General features: G+C 42.2%; 1 protein-coding gene across 5 annotated transcripts in view; it reads right to left on the bottom strand.

Moving 5' to 3' along the window:
* The window catches only part of LOC100770975 (partitioning defective 3 homolog B), a 1,032,377-nt gene that overhangs the window by 58,453 nt on the left and 952,245 nt on the right, over positions 1–21,679 (bottom strand). For all 5 annotated transcript variants that reach the window (XM_035440979.1, XM_035440980.1, XM_027397031.2 and 2 more), the window contains one exon: positions 6,845–6,924. In XM_035440979.1, the coding sequence (XP_035296870.1) occupies positions 6,845–6,924 (80 nt within the window). The remainder of the gene's footprint in view (positions 1–6,844; positions 6,925–21,679) is intronic.

Raw genomic sequence — 21,679 nt, 5'->3', positions numbered from 1 at the left:
GACTGTCTAGGTAAAATGCTTCTGGGAATGAAAGAATACAGTAAACAGAGGGCTTCACAGCTAGCCATGACCTTGGGGTTGGAGTCTTTCTGAGGATAGACAAAGGCAAGCACAGTCAAGAAAGCTGAAATCAACTAAATGAACAGACTGGAATATGGCAGTACAATATGCTTCTGTGGAGGGTTCTTCTGATTGGAATATAATCATACCCAATTCAAAAACATTGGAACATACATAGAAGTGAATTTATTTTGAGGTTCCAGGATGAAAGCATAAGCTGTTTTCTCCTTCTAAACTTGTCCATTTGATCCCAAACCAGCTCTACTATGTTGCTCCTCATCACACAGCCCAGCTGAAAGCTGTGTGAGATGTTCAGAGATGCATCTTTCTCCCAAATAATGTATGACATAAGGGCTAATGTAGCATCAGGACTAGAAGGCAAATGAGGCTGGAGCAGTCGTTCACTGGTCCTGGGAAAAGGGTTCCTTTTCTCTATGAGAGTGCTCTCTACACAGTGTTCTGCTGCTGAACAGTTTCATGTAATCTTTTTCCTTTTGAGAAGATATTATTCTTAATATTGAAGAACCAAAGTACCAATTTGCAGACATCGCTATTTCAAGTCTCAGGAGCGTTCTAACAAAACAGGATTCTCTTTTTGGTAGGCAAAGTATATTGCTTAATGTTCATCTAGCAATTACACATTAAACTGTTCATATTTCAAATGAAGGGCCCACGGGAAGGAGGAAGGAATTGATTTTATGACAGCAGTACAGAGATGGTTGAAAGGCATTACTTAACCTGGATATTAGTAATGTTCTGTGTCATATACAAAGATGAATAAGACACAGTCCCTGTCCTCAAAGGCACTTACAGTTTAGTGAAGAAGAGAAACCGATGACAAAATAATGTAAGGGAGTTATCACAGCCAGGAAAATGGAGCTACAGTGGTTAACTCTGCAGACTGGCAGTCACATAGCTTGAGCTCAAGTTCTAGCTCCTTACTTCCTTGTTGAACTTGGGGCAATTTACTTTCTTGAACCCAGAGCCCTTGCTCATGACAAACAGAGCTGCTATTGAGTCAAAGGGATATTGGGAGGATTAAGTCAGTCAATACATGCAAAGTGATTAGAACAGTACCTGCACATAGCCAATGCTATGAAGGGTTAACTGGTTAGAAGTCTGCACTTTTATTGATTCCAGGGAAAAGAGATGTACTCATGGAGAAATCTTTACAATATTGGAAAACAGTCTTAAGACAGACTGTTGAGAAAGCTCTGGAGAATTTCTCTCCCCTAAATTACTTGAATGAAAACAAATGTATGCTCATCTCTATACCAATATATTAAGAGCCCACTGTATGTGTGGTCCTGCATCTAATGACGGGTCTAAATAATAGTGAGGAGAAGGTAAAGTTTCTCACTTCTAGGAATTTTAGTCCAATGAGAGAAGAACACAACAGTGAAGAATTATGTAACTCAGAGTGTTTAGAGTGGTCCTGTAGAGGCTGGGAACATATGTCATGAAAGATAAACTGAAGGAGAGGTGGGAGGGAGAGGGACAGAGAGACAGACAGATAGATGATAGACAGACAGACAGGTAGATTGATAAACACATAGAGAGAAGACTTATATTTGACATAGGGACTCCCTGAAATAGAAGGATGGATGTGTGAAACAGAGAGCTGGGCTTGGGATCTCTGCAAGAGAGAGGTATGGAGGTTTGCCATTCCACTGGATCCTTCATAACAATGATTAGAACTGACTCCTTCAAAATATAGGAACTAACTAACCCCAAGGAAACAGCTGGAAGTGGAATCTGGTGGAAGTACGAGAGCATGGTCAGAAGCCTGTGGTGGGAGGCTGCAGTAGGAACAGAGCCAAGATGCATAGGCCATGTTTCTCTAGGAAATGTGGACATTGTATGAGGCAGGTCAAAAGGTTGAGGGCAAAAGTCAAGTTTGTGGAGATAATTCCCATCTTCCTTAGCCATATACCCTACAGCAGCATGTTTGTCACCCTTGTCCTGAGCCCAGATCTAGGCCCAGATTTAGGCAACATATTTGGGGCTCCTCCCAGGAGGGTGAAAGGTGTTGCTTAGCATGCAGCTTTCTACCCTGGGTATTATCCTAGACATGTCCTTATGTCTTGCTGGACAGAGGCCCTGTCCTCTTGTTTAGGACCAAGTCAACACTGTAGATCTGCTATATGGCTCTCCTAGCTACAGGAACCACTGTCTCCTAGATTGCCTGTTAGCACAGCTCGCCACTCAATCCAAGTTTGCTGGACTATCTTGCTCTCCATTGTCGGGACACCTGGGATTTCCCCAGGGTCAACCAGTACTTTCTGCATTGGGATGCTCAGCATATCTCCAAGCAGGTGTTAACCTTGCATTTTCCACAGGGTGGAAGGGACATCCAGCAAGCTGTGCAGGTGAGCCTCTGCATTTACAGTCATAGGCAAAGGGAAGAAAGCCAGTAGGGAGTTCTGCTTAAAGAGATGCAACCCAGAGAAGGAAAGTCAGTGTTCTCAGGTCCCAGAGACACCAGTGAGAGTGGGCTTGCTTCATTATAGAAAGGAAAATCTCATCCCTGGGGATCAAATAAAAATGAGCTAAAAAAATCCCTCAAATAGTCCCTGATTGCATTACTGTCATGCATTTGATCCTTATGCTGCCACCAGTAGATGGAGACCCTGATGTCATCCCCAATTTGCAATTGCGGAAGCAGAGCCTGGAGCAGTTGGATCACCAGCCAAGGCCACACAGGTGGTAAGTGACTAAGCTGGGGCTACACACATGGCCTGGCTCCAAGCTTAGACCCTCCTAGGTTCCCTTGGGAAGTGTGTATTGGAGAAGACAGCAGGCTGAGCTGCAGGGAGCAGAAGTGGAGGGCTAATGTCAGATGCCTCGGGGTCATAACAGAAAGGAAGTGAGGTCATCTCTAGAGACTAGGCTTGGGAATGTTTAGTCATCTTGGTAGAACAGAGTCTGAACATCCACTGTGGGAGAGTCCAGGGAGTTGATCACATGATTAAAAGGAATGCTGGCCAGCAGCAAGAGCCCAGCTGGTGCCGTCTAATGTGAATTTTGGAATGGAACTGATAAAAGGGGTTTTATGAGTTTCTCCAGCCACCTTCCATGCGCAGGGGACCACAGACGAGATGCAGTGTGTCTTGCTGTCTTGTTCATTCCTTACGACCTCACACTTGATTGCAAACCTGGAAGAGCAACATCATGTGTTGATGCACTGAGCCATCTGCAGAGAATAGGATAATGGGATCCCAGGGGGCCAGGATTGGGTCAGGTGAATGATGGAGGCTCCAGAGATGGGCGAACAGAGAGCCCACAGCTGAAGGGCCTGTGAGATGAGAATGGAGCCTTGGAGAATTGGAAGGGGCTGGTAGACTGGAGTGGAAAAGAAGCCCTTAGTGTAAATGTGTACCTCAGTGTTCACTTGTTAGAACAACACAGAAAACAGCCTCTCACTTGCAGTGAGTAGGTGAGTAATAATTTGTGTCAGGCAAGACGAAGTGGATGCTGATATCATTGTTTACTACCAAAGAAAATTGGGGACTGCATAGACTGGTAAGACTGTCCCCAGTCAAGGCCTGGGGTTTGCTAATGAGGTTGTATTACAAGCAGACCCAGCTTTCCAGAAACAGCAGCCGCAGGAGGAAAGAAATAGAGTCATTTTCCTTTGGAGGCAGAAGATTTAACATTGCTTAACAATAACACTTAACATTGCTTAGCCCTTAGCCTCAGGCAAGCTCCTAACTACCCAGTGCTAGGAATTGTCTTTGCCTGCGCTAGCCAGGGTTTTACTTTATTTTTGTGTGGTGTCATTTAGCTTGACAGCCGCCTGCTTTGGCTTGCTTTAAAGATGATCGAGTTCCTCAAAAGCGTAGGAATGAGCCCCTAGATGAAGATGCATTTTCTATCCATGTTTCCAAATTTGACATAATAAGTCAAGGTTACTGACTTCACCTTAAAAACTCCTTTGACATCTCAATGAACAACCTGGGAGCCAAGTCAGCAAGTGGCAGACTACATCCTCTGTAAGGATGGCCAGTGACTTTGTATAGACAGACCTAGTCCTATCTTTGATTAAAAAATTAATTCCACAAATTTTCACATTCTCCTGCTTTTGTGATAAAGAAGGACCTGCTAAATAGCTATTGGTCCCTCACCTCTGGCAAAGGGAGAGAGCAGGGGACAGGAGAATCCCTCCCCAGTCAGGGATGGAGAAAACCAGGTCACCGGCTCTCAGCAGGACTGGATCTGCACACCTCAGAGGCCAGCAGGGCAGATGTCACCTCACCTCTGCTTTTCAATGGACAAACATGAGCCCCAGGGATGGCACACCCAGCCTGAGAGGGAGCTGCGTGTTTTCCCTCTGGTTCCCCAGTTGGAAACTTGGGTTTGTGCTCCTGACTAAAATCCTGGTGTCCAGGTACTCTCTTCACACATCTGTCTGAGCTCCATCATGGCTACTTCTGTTTGCGAGGCAGCCATAGAGGTCTGCCTGCACGTGCAGCTAATCAGGCCTAGCATTGTGTATGGGAAGGGACTTGGTGCCAGCATTATTTTCAATCTAAGATGCCTCCCTTTCAGCCACACTGGTGTCTCAGAGCTGGCAGGGTTTTTGCCAATTCATACATTGTGCAGATAGCTCCTGCATACAAGCAGCATCCACATACTGTCTTTGTCATGGAACTCCTTCAGCAGTGTTTATTTCTAAACAGACTTGTTTGGAGTCAGCCATGATTGGGCATTTCAGGGCTAATTAGGGAAAATAAACAGGAATTGGAAACCTAGAGGCCTTTGTCTTAATAGCTATTACTCTGCACATTTCATCATTATGAGAAAAGGCCTCCTGCTTGTGCCCACTACCAAATAGGATCTCAAGGACAGACTAGGATCATGTCTACTGCCCATACCCTCAGGCCCTCTCTACACTGTAGGTGACCACTAGAACAAGGGAAATAATAAATGAATGAGATTTACAGAGCCTTAAATATTATTTCTGTGTTTTTGATTTACATCAAAAAAAAAAAGGAGCAGTTTCTAAACTCAGGATGCAAGCTGGCCAGGAAGACATTAACATGATTTTTTTCCCCTCCCTTCCATACTTCCCCTAAGAATTTACTCCTTTCTTTGCCTTAACCACAATTTCCATAGACTTCACCAGTGAAAGCCGGAAACCTTATATTTCAAATGAATTTTGGAAATGACTCCAGTTTTCAAAATGAAAACAAAATGCTAAGCTAGGGGAAAAATAGGGGCAGGAAACTAATCATAGATGAGGGGGAAAAGAAAACCAAACCTTACATGATATCATATAAAAGGAAACAGGGTGATATATAAAATACAGCTGCATCAAATCTTTTGAAGCCTGTACTTCCAGTATCCAACCAGGGACAATGTTAAAACTGGTGCCCTGGTAAATACAAGGCTTTATTGTTTCTGAAAATCAACTTAGTTTTCATGTGTTTGTGAGATGCATGTGTGTGTGTGTGTGTGTGTGTGTGTGTGTGTGTGTGTGTGTGTGTGTGTACACTTATATGGGTACATGCACATCTCTTCATGTGAATAGGAAGCTGGCAGCTGACATCAGGCGTTTCCCTTTCTTGAACTCCATCTTCCTCTTTAAGGCAAGGTATCTCAGTGGAACACAGAGCTTGCAGTTGCAGTTAGTCTGGCTAGCCAGCTTGCCCCTGGGATCTTCTGCCTTAGGAGTTCAGGAATGTCAGATGGGACACTGCACCTACCTGACATTTACCTGAATACTGGAGGATCTGAACTCTGGTCCTCACACTAGATGCTTGCTTGTGTGGCAAGCACTTTAAAGGATGAGCCATCTGTCCAGTCCTCACATACTTTTTTAAAGAGCAGATGGTCACCTACGCTGTGGTTGATATAAAATCCAGTATATTATTTTTGTCACTTCACCCACAGAAGTGGAGCCCACATGTCACTGAATGGCAACTGCATCTCCACAGGTCTGCAGCTCAGCTCTGATGACAATGAAGCCTTGTCTGCCCTTTCTAAGGTGATGCTCTGCTGGCCGGCATTCCCCCTTTCTGTGTTTCTTACTGAACTCACTTATTCTCACACTCTCAGCTTATCGGACTCCCATGCAAAGGGGCTGTGAGCCATCTTGGAAAGGTCTTCTCTTTTGTCACGCGCTCCTGCTTGTAGAATAGCAAGACTGGACTCTACACATCTCAGATAACAGCCACAAACTTTGTGAACTGTATCTCATTATCAGGGTGTCTCATTACAGCATATGGGGATCAAGTTAGGTCAGGTTGGCCAAGAACACTTTTCCCACAAAGTTCTTTCTATACCCCTACTTGTCTGGGCCTCTTAGCAATATTTGCTTACTGCCTCAAGGACACAATCCAATTCTAAAAACACCTTCTGGGCTCATGTTTCTCTCTGTCTTTTTAACACACACCTGAAGCTCCAAGGTTAAGGCCAGCCTGCCCTTTCTCTCAGGGAGCTTCTAGGACACAGGGTTTACCATTTTATTGTCTCTAAGCTTGGTGCAGGATGTTCAATACCATTTTCATAGCAATGGCTTAGGATTCCCATTTAGTATCCAATATCCCTGCCGACATGTTCAATTGCAGTGATATACTATTTTCTCCCCTGAAAAAACAACCCTCAAGTGTTTCAATTATTAGCACAGTTGTGAAGATGGCAGCAGGGCTGCAGCAGAAGGCAGTACGGCAAAAAACTCTTAACATATTCCCCCATCTCAAAGCCAAATTTCTAGCTCACACAGATATCTCTAAAGGCTTCATTTGTGGGTGATCTGGGGATGGGCAACCCCTCTCTACCCTACCTGGGTAAGGATGCATACTGCCGCTCCATCCCTTCAAAGCGAAGGGTGTGTGTGCTTCCATCTGGACCCTTTCCAGACACCTGTGGAGAGAAAAGTAATTAGAGTTGAAGATCCATTATACACCCTGGTTACTGACAATGCATCTCAAAATTATAATCAGTGCACAAATGCTGCAGCCGCCTGCCAAAAATTCAACCTGGGGAAAGCGAGTGAGCACTCGGCATTGCTACAGGCACCAATGATCAAGCTACAGACATTGTGCTTGACAACAGTCACTTCTTTCAAAAAGGGTCACTGTCAAGTCAACTCCTTCCTATTTCCATTGCCAGGAATATTCTATCAGGAATTTTCTCTTCTTTGCCAGATTGACATTAGTTTTTAGGACATATTTAGAATTATAGAGAAACTGAGCCAATGGTATAGTGAGTTCCCAGCTATCCTGTGCCTAGGTTGCTCTTATTTTAGGAAGGTACATTTCTTACGATTAATGAACCAATATTAGTTTATGACTGTTAACTAAAAGTCACAGCTTATTCATATTTTTAGGTAATATACTTTCCATCCCCAGGATCATATCTTAGGTTCTATATTACATTTAATTATTGTATTGTCAGAGGCTCCCTCCTCTTGGCTCTGTTTAAACTTTAAAAAAATACATTTATCCTGTGTGCATGTGTTCCTTTGTGTGTGTGTGTGTGTGTGTGTGTGTGTGTGTGTGTGTGTGTGTGTGTGTGTGTGTGTGTGTGTAATACCCTGCTGCACGTATAGAGGTCAGGGGACAAATTGAAGGAGTCCATTCTCTTCCTCTGCCCCTGGATTCTGGGGATTGGACTCAAGTTATAAAGCTTGGTAGCAAGAGCCTTTTCTCAATGCCATCTTGATGCCCCCTTGGCTGTGATTTTTAAAAAGCAACGTGAGCCTTACTGAGATCATAGATATTTCCTTCTTGCCAGGAATCTTAGTTTCCTATGCATTTCTGTCATCCATGTTGGGTAGGGTGTGTGTCTACATGCATGTGCTGCTGGTGGGGTATGGAGGGGAGGAACACCTCAGAGCATGTCTCCACAGGTGGGCAGAATAAACTACTTCTGGTATCTAGTCATTGCACGAAGCCTTTTAGATCTGTCCTGAGAAACTTTATTTCAGCAATACATGAAACAGAAGCAGCGAGGTTATTTTTCTTTAAGATCTTCATATGCACAATCACAACCAACCCCATTTACCTCCTCCAGCTCCCTTCTGTCCCCAAAATATGACCCCTCCCCAACTTTATTATTTCTCTCTCCTCTTCTTTTTCTTTCCTTTCCTTTTCTTTTTTTCTTTTCTTTCTTTCCCTTCCCTCCCTCCCGTTGTTTTTTGGAGACAGGGTTTCTCCCTGGCTGTCCTGGAACTGTTCTGCAGATCAGGCTGGCCTCGAACTCAGAGATCAGACTGCCCCTGCCTCCAGAGTGCTGGGATTAAAGGTGTGAGACACCACCACCCCACTTCCTCTGTCTTAAAATAACCCACTAAAGTTCCAAGAATAAGAGATTGAATGCTGAGCACTACTGAACTTCTTACAGAGAAGGAACAAGGATGGTGACAGATACGGCACACTTGTGTAGGCAGCAAAGAAAACGAAGTGAAAGGTAGGGTTATGATCCCCAGCTATTCCTGTCTATGGGTTTTATTGTACTCTTTGAGATAGGGTCTCACTATATAGCCCAGGCTGTCTTTGAACTCATGAACCTCATGAGTGTGTCTACACTACCACACACAGACCTGGTTTGTTTAGTTTTTAGGTTTTCTTAGGAAGAATTCATATTAAACTAGTGTTGAAAAATATTAATGATGGATGTTTGGAAAGTACCATACTTATGAATCCTAGACTTTCATGGCTTAAGACTTTCACAAATCACCCTTTACTTGTAGCCTTAAAGCTACGATTTAATTCTTCTAGCATAGACATCTAGAATTGGGCTGGACTCATGAGGCTAGCAGTCCATATTTGGTGGCTCAGGGTGCCTGTTGCTGTTCTGGGGAGCTATTTCACAAGTATTCTAGACTTAAGGAGCTGTAGCACACCACCTATCCTCAAGGGACTTTTTGTCTTGTTGGGAAAACAAGCATTAGGAATGTAGTGAAAATGTGTGATGGCGTACCATACAGGTTGCTACCATTTGTAGCACAGATGGAGGCTGAAGGTATTAAGAAAAGCCTCATGAAAGAGGCAGACCTTGGGCCCGATTTCAAAAGACAGGCAGGATGCTTGCACATCAAAGATTATTCCATTTCTCACCACTTGGGTATCTCTCTATGTGCCTCTCTACCGACAGTGCCACACTGTGCAAGGCAGTCACGCAGTGAGCAACCACCCATCCCCTCTTGAATCCTAATGGACACGAGGTAGTGTATTTCCAGTGATGAAGAAATGCAGCCCTCGCTCTTGAGGAGGCAGACCTGCAAACAATTATGCCTCGATGACATCATGCTAGAATGGAAGTGTGGGGAAGGAGGCAGCACCTGGGAGAGCTGAAGACAGCTTCGGATGAGCGTCGATGCTTCTTCCACAATTGAATATGAATGAGGAGTTTTTCTGGGAAAGAAGAATGAAGGGGCAATAGGAGGCACCCTAAATAGAAAGAATATGCATGCAGCAAGGCTGGCAAGACTCGGGTCATTCAGAAACAGAGCATTAAAAGTGAAAGTGTGCTGTTTACCACTGCTGTTAGTAGTGTGTGTGTGTGTGTGTGTGTGTGTGTGTGTGTGTGTGTGTGTGTGTGTGTGCATGACACCCTGCTCCACCCCCTCTGGATCTTGCCAAATAGGCTATAGGCTAGCTGGCAAGTGATCCTCGGAGATTCCCCTGCCTCTGCCTTGCTGTCTGTGGGGTGAGTATGTGCCATACCTGGATTCTTACATGGGTTCTGGGAGTTAATGTGGACGCTCTTGCTTTGGACTCAGTAAGTACTTTGCTTACTGAGTCATATCCCTGCCTCCTCCTGCAATGTTGTGTGTGTGTGTGTGTGTGTGTGTGTGTGTGTGTGTATGTGTGTGTGTGTGTGTGTAGTGTATGCACATACATATGCATGTGTGTGAAAATATGTGTATAGGTGCATGTGCATATGCATGTGGGTATACATGTGTATACAGGTACATGTGTATAAGCATGTGGGTGTACATGTGTGTACAGGTGTATGTGTATAAGCATATGGGTATACATGTGTGTACAGATGCATGTGTATAAGCATGTAGGTGTACATGTGTGTACAGGTGTATGTGGATATGCATGTGGGTGTTCATGTATGTACAGGTACATGTGCACATGGAGGGCACATGTATGTACAAGTATACCTGCATATGCATGTGGGTGCTTATGTATGTACGGGTGCACATGCATGTGGGTGCACACGTGTGTCAGGTGCATGTGCAGCTGTGTGCATGTTGAACACAGAGGTTGACACTGGGTGTCTTCCTTGACTGCTTTCCACGTTACACTTGGCTCAGGTCTCTTGCCTGATCACAGAGTGGACCAATGCAGTGAGTGCAGCTAGGCAACTCCTCTGGGGACTCCTGTGTCTACCTACAGAGTGCGGAGATTAGATGTGGGCTGCTCTCTCTGTGTGACATGTTCCTAGATGCTGAGGACCCAAACACCAGTCCTCCCACTTGTGTAGCAATTATCCACAGAGTCATCTTCCCAGCGCCTCTCCCCTGAAACGCTTCTAATGGACTCTTTATAGAACAAATTTAGGTTTATATCAAACAGGGTGGTTTGGAGATTTTCCCCACACCCCTGTTCATACATATAATTAACTTGTCCCATTATCGACATCCCCAACCACAGTGGTACCACCATGACCACCCCAACTCCATGGTTTTTGTTAGGGTTCTCTGTTGTACATCGTATGGGTGTGATAATCACATGACATGTGTCTGCCATCACAGTCTCACAGAATAGTTTCAATGCCTCGGATCCTCTGTGCTTTGCCTGTTCATTTATCTTTCCTGACAACAAGTATATGACATCATATGTCATTGGGAATATGCAAATTTTAACTTCCAGAGTGTCATATAGTTGGAATCATACCCAATGTAGCCTTTCAGATTGGCTTATTTTACTTGGTAATCTGTATTTAAGTTTTCTTCAAGTCGCCCCCCAACTCCCTTATTGTTGTTGAAGCTTGATAGCTCATTTTGTTTTAGCACTGAATAATCTCCATCTTTCTGGGTGTAGCACTGTTTATCCCTTCATCTATGGAAAGGCTTCTTGGTTACTTCCAAGTTTCACCAATTATGAACGAAGCTGCTATAAACATTTGTGTGCGGGTTTTTGTATGGACATACGTTTCAACACCTTTTGGTAAATACTGAGGAGGGCAATTGCTGGATCATATGGTTAGGATTATGTTTAGTTTTGCAAGAAAGTGCCAAACTGCCTTCCCACATGGCTGCACCATCGTGTGCTCCCTTCAGCTCTCAGAACTAGAGCTCCTGCTATCTACTTTTGCAATAGTGTTTGGTGGTGTGTGTTCCGGGCTTTGGCCATTCTAACAGGCCAGTGGTGGCATATCATTTTAATTTTCATATTCCCAAAGACTGATGATTTTATATCTTTGTTCACCACCTGTGTGTCTTTGGTGAGATGTCTGTTAACATCTTTGGGCTGTTTTAAATTGTTCATTCTGTATTGCTGAGTTTGAGCAATTATCTTGTTGATCTTGCATAGCAGTCATTCATCAGATGTGTCTCTGGCAAACATCCTCTATTGTCAGTGGCTTGTCTTTCCAAGGCCTCAACAGTGTCTTTCCCAGATCAAAAGTCTTTAATTTTAACAGAGTCCAGCTTACTGATTATAGCCTTCACTGGGTTGTGTTTCTGGTGTTATTACTAACTTAGGCCATCGAGATAGTCTCCCATGTTATCTCCAGGGAACTCTATAGTTCCAATGATTCCTTATGTTATAGTAGAGAGGTTCCTTGTGGCCATCTGAACCAGAGATGATAAGGGTCTAAACTAGGGGATTTTCCAAAGGATTAAACAAGTGACATAAGGATGTTAAGAAGGTGGATAGATAGCAATGACCGTAAATTAAAGCAAAGGATCTGTCTGGAATAATGCCCAAGTCTTTAGCTTTAGCAACATGATGGTTTGGTAAATTTATCCAATATGATAACAGAACAACAGAGTTAAGATTTGGGAAGTAGGGAACATTAAGGCATACTGATACATTTGAGACATTTGAAGGAAAGGCCTAATAGACAGTTGCAACCTAGAAGAGCTGTCTGGACAAAAGATGTAGAAATGAAAAGTATGTAGTATCTCAGGTTTGCAGTCTTAGGAAAGAATGCCTATGTCACAGGAACAGAGAAGATATAATGTGTAATGGGAAAAGCAAAGCTGTCAACTATATTCTTTTAAACATTCACTAGGAGGCAGGAAAATGTAGCTGAATTAGGAGGAATCTAAGAATTAGTTATTCCAGAAGGGACTCAGTAGAGAGTAATGTCATAGAAACCAAGTGATAAAGGGGTAGGGAGACAATGCATTTGGCAAAATACTTGCCTTGGAACTATGAGAATGGATCTGATGTCCAAAACTCATATGAATAGCCTAGCACACAGTGTGTACCTGTAATACAGACATAAGGGAAACAGAGACAGGAGGATTCCTTGGTCTTGAACGACAGCCAGTCTAGTCCATTACTGAGCACCAGGTTTAGTGAGAGACTCTGTCGTAAAAATAAGATGGAGAACTATTGAGAAATGCACTTGGTTGCTGATCTTTGGCCTCTACACGTGCAAACACACAGACAACTGCATGTACATGCACTCACATGCACATATACACCCATACAGATACCCATACATCAACCCTGATACATATCCCCATCACACCAATCAAGTGGTAAGAATTCTATGAAGAAGGGAGAAGCCAGTGGTGTCAAGAGTAGTCAGGAAATATTCTGGAGGCAGAGGCAGAAGGGCACCCTGAATTTGAGGCCAGCCTGGATTACATAATGAATTTCACATTAGAGTGGGCTACAGTATGAGACCCTGTCTCAAAACAAATCCAACTCCAAAATAACCCCCCAAACACCAAGGTTGTTAGTAGCTTCATTGAGACAGGGAATATGATATATGCAGTCTGGTGGTGTGTTTTAATCAATCAATAAATCCTCCCTTCTTATAGAGTGTCACCCTTAACTAAGAACCCAGAAAGATTAAAAAAAAAAACAAAAAATAACACACACACACACACACACACACACACACACACACACACACACACACACACACACACACAAACACTTTCTTAGAATTTCCTTGCAGTCTGGGATTTAACTAAGGGCATAACATCTGAAGAATGCAATAAAACAGTGGCTACACCTCACCTCACTGTTTATTCTGGCAAGAACGCCTTAAGGTATGCTTGATTTTCCTCAGGCACTTTTAGCAGACACACTAAACAAGTTTCTGGATAGGCTGTACTTTTTAATAGCTGGCTTCGGAGTTGGAAAAAGTAGAAGTGGACCTGGCAGGAGCAACTTCCTAACCATGGTGGCTCCAGACACAGGTTACTCTTTGGAACATAAAATCTTCTTATGGAAGCAGCTCTCTTTGAGTGCTCTGCACTGACCTGTGGCTTAGGAAGTCACCCCCGAAAGTGCACATGGGGACTTATTCTCTAATGTTCCTTATGGTACTTGTAAGCCTGTTATTATGATGCCAAATTTATTCCTGCTTAACTAGAGTGGACACTGCTCTTGCACTTAGACAGTGACCAGTAGAGGGTCTGAGAAAACATACGTTGGCATTGGCAATGGGATGGTGACGGGCTTTATGGACTGTGCTGGCTGGATTTCCAGGGAACAGAATCCAGACTCTATTGACAATTCCTATAATTTCCCAATAAACCACCAACTTCTGCTTGTGCTGTCTTAGCCTGTCATCCCCATGAAACAGGATTAATACTTTCAAGTACAAAAACATTTGTTACCATTTCCCAAGTAGAGTAACACTGAATACAGAGAAAAGTCTGCTCTAAAACATGGTTGGTTAACGGAAATGATGGGAATAAATTTGTATTTCATTATCTAAAAAAATAGATTTAAATTTTTTCTTCCTAATTTATTATTACAGTAAAATCACCATAGGATGGCCTCTGTTAGCATTTCTAAATGTATACATAAACCTAATGCTATGAAGAATGTTTTCCTGACTTTATTATTGGCCTTTTTCTGTGCTATTGAATACATCTCAGAAATGTGAATTTTGTGGCTATAAAATATTACATTATATAGATAAATCATAATTTGTCTAATCTACTCCTGTAATTTGATCAGTTTTTAATATCATGATTAGAAACAGTAGTGACATAGATTAGTGTGCTGGGCACAAATATTCTTGGAAATAGCTGTAAGTGGAGGGTAGGAAATGACACAGAGTGGACTGCCAAAGAGACGCCAAGTTGAAGACATTCTTAAGTCCTCAGGAAGTGAGGCCACTTGAGGAAGGAGCAAGGGGACATAAAACAGGCACGGGCATTTATAAACTCATTTCTCAGTTTGCTCTTTGCTTAAAAAAACTCAGAAATATTCCCGCTTGAAGAACTCCTTATAAGGAAATCTCCCTCATCACACACACAAAAAAGAAGGTCAGTGGATTTATCCAATTAATTTTTTAAGTACTCTATCTTACTTGAGATCATGCAGTGGTTTTTTTTTAAATATAATGACCTAAATATAAACCTGATAAAAACAAGCTTGATTTAAGCCGTAACAGAAACAGCCTTTCACACAACAGTGTAATGTTAGAGCTCATGCCTGGATGGGGGCAAATTTATTTTTCTTTGACTGATCCAGCCCAGGAAATGAAACTTCTGAAAGCTTACTCAAAACATGGAGAGCGCATCTCTGGGTGCACTGGCAGGTGGTAGCTCTCTCTAGCAGGATTAGGAGAGCTCTGGACAAGCCTATGACAGAGCTTGGGAGGAAGACCGAATTGAGATGCTTTTAGTCCACTGGAGTCCACCCAGTTTCATGCACTCAGTGTCTGCTGCTGGCTGGAGCATTAAGAGCCTTGTTTAAAAAAGCTATTAGTCTCTCCTCGGCAAAAGCGAGGCACTTGCTTACATTCTGGGGTCCTTTAGTTCATATGTATTTCTGGCCTAGCATTGCTAGAATCAGCAATTTCATAAAGCAATATCCTAAAGAGGCCATTGGATCTTCCCATCTCCCCATTTGCAGATTAGTGTTAGAGAGGAAATAGAATGCCCTCATGAACATTTTCTTAAGTAATTTATTAAAACAAAGGAATAAACCACACAGGATTTTTTGAAAATATCTGATGATAAGAAGTGGAAATGATTTGAAGTTTAAAATGCATCCCAGCCTCTATAGGTTAGGGCACATTTTTGTCAGCATTGTAATTGATGCCTCATAAGCCAATTTTCTCAAGAGAATTTAAAAGCCACGGTGATGGAAAGGCTACATGAAGTCGTAATGTAGCTTATTCACCTATATATAACATCTTCATTTACAAAAATGTCTTACTTAGATCCATTACAAAAAGTGAGTTTCCCACTGCCAGATATCCTATGTGAAGTACGGATATTCAGATGTTACTTAAGGAAATGCGTCTTTCATTTCAAGTTGGTATCCTGACAAACAGAGCTGAGCAATGCTGCACATGTCTTTTAATTCTATGACTCTTGCATAGTTACTGGTTTGGTTGGAAGATGTTTACAGGAATCAGCATCATGAAAACTTGGAAAAAGTTACAAACTTGGCTTTGAGCACCTTCTAGCTGAATGCACTTTGCTATAAAACGTTAACACGTTAGAGGAGAACTAAGTGCAATACCCCAAATCAACTAACAAAAACAGGTTGTTTAGTAGTTGCTCCTTGGCAATGGGAAGTCTATTATGCCTGGGCTACACACTCACAAATATGCTACCAGAGAGGAACACACACTCGTTCAAACCATTATTTCTGAAGTGTTTGTTTTCTCTAATTTGATTTCAGTAATTTTATCAAATAACTGGGTACTCAGCTTATAGACTAGCACAGAACATCTGCTAGTTAGAAAATACAGCAAATAATCTATTTTTAAAATAACGCTGGAGTAAGCTTTTTAACCATTCCGTGCCCACATTTTCATTCCTTGCAAACATCACAAGTTAAAACAAATTCTTGAAGTCTCCTCTAGCTTGCATATATTTGTAGAAGTTCTGTTGCATGGAGTTTCCACAAATACCTTGTCCATGCATGCCTCATTAACACAGTAATTGTGCATAGGTAATTATGATTTTATAGCTGAATGACAAAGATAGCCACGTAATCTGTAATCTGTTCTTTATTACGAAACCATAAAGTATTCATTGAGATTTAAGCATGGAATCTTACACTAGCACTATCCACATACTAGCTGTATGTACCCTGGGTCATGGCAACTTAATAACCTGAACTATCTCTGCATGATTGTCTTTGCAGAAAATAAATCAGACATCTCCTGCCAGCTCTGTTTGTGTCTGAGCATAAGATACAGTTACCATAGAAACCATGATTGTGGATACAATTTTACAAATTTGGCTTCATCTCTCTGACGTGTGTGTGCGTGCCTGTGTGTGTGTGAATGCCTCTGTGTGTGTGTGTGTGTGTGTGTGTGTGTGTGTGTGTGTGTGTGTGTGTGTGTGAGAGAGAGAGAGAGAGAGAGAGAGAGAGAGAGAGAGAGAGAGAGAGAGAGAGAGAGAGAGGCAGAGAGCACATGCGTGTCCATATTAGTGCCTTGCCAAAAGCTTTAAGATCAAATTCTGGCTCTGTGTCTTTAATTAAAGAGCCACACTCCATTTCTCATTTCCGTTCCCCCATCTGTCTTCCTACAAATAGAGATATTGAAACACTTGGCTGAGATATCAATTCATAGTAGGAAAGACAAAAGTCTGATGAAAGACTGGGAGAAAGGTATGAAGAGCAGCATTTCCAAAGAAACCTGGCATTCACCTGTACTGTGTCCTAAAGAGGCACTGTGTGCAGGGATTTGGTGGAGTTGGAACAGCCTACGTGTGTACTACTGTACAGAACTTATTTCCTAACTTCGTTTCTAATTGTTTCCTCGGTCTTTGATGTAAGTCACTTACTTCTCGAGGTTTCATTTTCCAGTGTCTGTGATGGGCCCTCCTTTACTCATCCTTGAAGAAGTGAAGTTGCCTCTCAAAATATGTCCAAATATTAAGTGACACTAGCCATTCACAATATTTACCCTGAGTTTCTATTACTCCCTTCAGTTGATAAAGGGTTTTCATCATCAAACCTTCTAGCATAGTTCATATATGCTTTCATTGGTAAAGGTAAAACATGTAAATACATGTGAAAATTTTAGCTCTTTCTTCCTAATGTTGACCTTTTTGTTTTTGTCAGGGGATAAGTTCTAGTGACTTCCCCCTATAGAAAGAAAGGACCTGTTGGGTCATCTACAGTCTATGTAGTGAGTTACAGTGTTAGCATTTCCACCCCTGCCTTATTCACACGTGAGGAACTAAGAGTGAAGACTGACTTAAGTGACTTGCCTTGGGCTCAGACAGTGGCAGAGCCAGGCTTTGAACTGAGGTGTTCTGCTTCCAAAGGCAGCATTTTTCCACTGCCTCATATTTTAGGCAGGGAGTATCATATTTAAATTTTTTCCTTTTCCAAAAAAAGGACTAAGACCAGAGACTTGATCATTTTCAGTGAACCTTTTGAAGAAGCAATGGGAAGGAGAAGCGAAGTTAAGGCTATCTGCAAACACCTGATTTTTCACGATCTTCAGAGCCATAATCACAAACAACAGTGTGTGTGGCAAGCTCTTTACCTACTGAGCCATCTCCCCCAGATATAAGAACATGTTTTGAAGAGAGCTTTACTGTCATGAGTCCTGTTCCATGTTATGATTTGTTAATGCAGTATCATTTTTTCCATATCTATTTAAAAGTAACAAACAACAAACTGCAAATATTCTTATCCAGAAATCAACTTGGCTTTGGAGTACTAATTGAAACTACCAGTTTATGTAATTTATGTAATAGACATAGTGACAGAAGATTCCTAGAAGACCCAAATAATTTAAACCAGTAAGGCAAGTTTTTGTAATGGATGAATTACACACAGGGCATGGTACCATGGCTCTGAATATCTACTTCAGAAAGTATCTACTTAATAAATAAAGTCATATTCATCTGACTTCTAATGCTGAACTTAGACAGGCATTTTCTACTAAATTTTTAGTAATCAGGTTATTTTGTGATTGACCTCCATCCAATGAGTTCAAGTACTAGGAAAATGAATGAAGATAGGATGAAGTGGAAGGAAGAATTACCCAGAAGGCATTCAGAAAATAGATGTTCTTATACCTAGGAAAAAGCAAAACAAAACAAAATACAAGCATACATATGCAACTCTATAGTTAAAAAAAATAACCAGTACATAACGTTTTCCACCTCTTGGTCTGCTTTCCAAGACCTTTACTAACCAACAGTAATCTGTTTTGTAACTCTGTCTTGCTCATTCAATAATTTGATCCCATCACACATTTTCTGGATGCTGGGCATGTACTTTCTGCCCATTTCCTTAGTGTTGGTAGCTCTTCCACAGATCAGCTTAATGCCATAAACATTCAGAGGCTCATTAATAGCTGAATGGGTGAACTAAGAGCAACAGAAGTGGCTACAGCTGGCCATATACATATTAAAGGCACAAAACCCAAAGGAACATTAGTGGCTAAAGAAAACAGATTCTGTAGAAAGAAGCTGGTTGTTAGATCATTAAACACTGATACACAGAAAAGAAAGCCTGGAAAGGGAGGTGGAGATTAGGAAAGGAAAAAAGAAAAACCTCCTGAGAAAAAGGCAAACGTGGCAGAAGAGAATGGGAATTATGGCCTATGCTACTGCAGTCTACCCAAGTTTTGACACAGGTAACTCCTGCCCCAAATTTCTCTCCCTTAATCAAATTCCTCAGTCCATCAGAAAACTATTCTTGCACCAGGCTAGAAAAAATGGACTTTGTTCTTCTGATTAGATGCAGACATCATCTCGGTTTCAAAGTCTTTAAAATGTGATTATTTTAAGTCAACATTTAAAGTTAGATTTGATATAATCATTTAATTGGGCATTGATTCATCTACACAGAACTCATTACTGAATTCTTCAATTTCTCCAACATAATTTCCTTCCAAATTATCTTTTATCTAGATGCTGGAAGTCCAAGTGCTATGAAAACTTTGCCAAAATAAAAAGCTTTTAGACTGCTAATGCTGGCTACACAGAGACCCATGGAAGATCGCTGAAGAATAGTACATGCTTGCCAACTGCCAGATACAACTGCTTTTCGCATAATTAATGTCATTCTTGCTGCTCAAGTACCATTTCCATCCTCTGATAATTTCCATTAATAGAGGAAGTTTCTGCAATAATTTTTGCATCTTGCAAAACCGCAGTGGCTTCTGGACACCTTTTAATCAAAATAATGACAATGGATGGTTAGGGATGTTTCTGCAGGCACAGCTTACATTTGCTTTGTCATTGTTTTCCGTCCCCCCAAACTGTCCCAAAGGCTCATTGTCTTGACTGTGATTGTGTCAATCAAACCTCCATGTTCTGATCTGGTAGTGCTGAACCCTAATGGATTCTCCAAAAGGAGAAATGCACATAAAATGAGTATGTTTAGACAATTTAGCCACAGAAATAGTAAAACAAAGTATTTTTTTAAAATGGAAAACAAAGGATGAGCAGGTGCAGGCAGGAGCTCCATCCTGTGAAATGCGCTGATCATACAACACTCGAAGCTGATGCTTTCAGCTAGAGGAAGTGATGGACCAGCTGCAAATGGGAATCTTAGATCTCACAACTCACGGCAGTTCTTTCAAATGCTACTGTTACAGAAATCAAGAACTTGGCTCAGCGTATGCAATTATGCAAACAGATAAGAACAGTAACAACTAATGTCAGTTCAAGTTTCTCCCATGAGCCAAGAGATGAATGCAGCCTGCTAGTGGAGGGGCAGCCCTGCAAGGGTGGGGTAGGAGTACTGGGGAGATCAAAGGGTGTGGTGGCGGATGGGATGGGACAGATGTGGAATGGACAGATGTGACACAGAGCTCATAGTTAGTGAAGTCTCTAGGAAACCTAGGACTTTCCTACCAGCTGAACACAGAGACTGAAATGAAGAAAGTTTAGATGTAGGGAGACGGGTGGGTGTCATTTTCTGCTCTCTTTTGGAGTCACCTTGGGTGCTGTGAAAGGGAACATCAAAGCCTCACTCTTCTTTGCCTATGATGGCTTTGAAGAACTCGGTTCACCTGAACCGAGTCACATCTACCTGTATTGGACTGGCTTTATGTGGTCTATCTGGCAGAGAGTGACAGTATCACTTGGGACTCCTGCCTGGGGAATGGGGAATGCTTCAGATGGGGATGTGTTAGAGATCTTATTAAAGTCTGAGAACCAGCCCATTAAACCACGCAGAAATGACATAAAAATGGTGCGTGTGTCTGTCTGTCTTAATGGCTCCTGATAAATAGATAAATAGCTCATGTGTGGTGTAAGCAGCCATTTTCTGAGGAGTTTGGCAGGCACTTAGAGGCCACAGTGATCAGTCATGGCTGGCTTTGGAGTGTAGATTCTCATGGGCATCTGACTATGGGGCCAGCAGGGCTGTTCACACACCTACTTTCTCTGTGGGACCAATGCTGATTTTCAAAATACCTGTCCTGATTTTAAAAGATCACAGTTACACTGCTTATTGTCTCTTTCCTACATAAATATAGAATGAGTGATAGTTGATCAGATGCTGCAGTCACAAAGGGTTTGGCAGTAATAATAGAATAGTCTTCAAGTACTGTCCAACTTGACGGGTATAGTTATCTTGATCAAGAGAAAGGTAGGCACTAAGAACTAAGGCTAGCTTGTTCTTAGAAGAGGGGGGCTTAGCAGGACCTGTCAGGAAGACAGTGCTGTACAATACCTCCATTCTTTTTTTTTCAGTACCCCCATTCTTAAGGTGTGTCCCGACACAATTAATTCTAACTGGGAAATTCTCGAAAATGTCTCATGGAACTGTGAGAGGATGGTCTTGGCCTGAGTAGATGGTGGTTAGCGGTGCTGACTGTGTAGGTGTGCACCTGCCTCAACCACTTAGTGCCCATGTGATCAAGATGCAAGGTAACTTTTGAGCTTCATTTTTCTCATCTGTAAAGTGATTAATCATAGGAACTATTTAGGTGGCTGTCATGAGTATTAAACAGTATGATACATGTAGACCACCTGGTATCTGTCATGCATAGTCTACTTGTGTGTTCAATGGAACTTTTACTGTTGTTGTAGTGCCATTCAACCTGATCTTTCTCCTGGCAAGAAAAATACCCAAGATGATTTCTTTCCTGACCCCTGGATTTATTTCCATGAACCCTTGACAAGCTCTAACTAAGGCATAGGTCTACTAGGAGATTTATCAGGGTTGTACAACAGTTTCCTGGAAGACTAAAACATTCCATCCTGTAGGAAACTCCTTAAGCAGGAAGGCAAACAACTTAAATTAGATTCAGTTAGTCCCTGAAACTGACAAGATTCACTAGGCCCCTCCCTGCCAGAGTAAACAATAAAAGCTGAAAGTTCCTCTTAGACAGAAGGAAGCTAGCTGCAAAGAAGACTGAGATCACACCAGCTGCTGGGAAGAAGTAGAAACCAGCAAAGCTGATTGGAAGAGGTTTAGACCAGAGTCACCAGGGAAGGACACTCTCCAACATGTTGAGCTTCTTGCAGGCTGTGCAGTGTACTTACAAGGAGCCTCAGCCCCAGGCCCTGCCCTCAGACCCCAGCCCC

This window comes from Cricetulus griseus, chromosome 2 (assembly GCF_003668045.3).
Source record: "Cricetulus griseus strain 17A/GY chromosome 2, alternate assembly CriGri-PICRH-1.0, whole genome shotgun sequence".
NCBI lineage: Eukaryota > Metazoa > Chordata > Mammalia > Rodentia > Cricetidae > Cricetulus > Cricetulus griseus.
The sequence above is the reverse complement of the archived record's forward strand: the minus strand, read 5'-3'. Positions and strand labels throughout refer to the sequence as shown.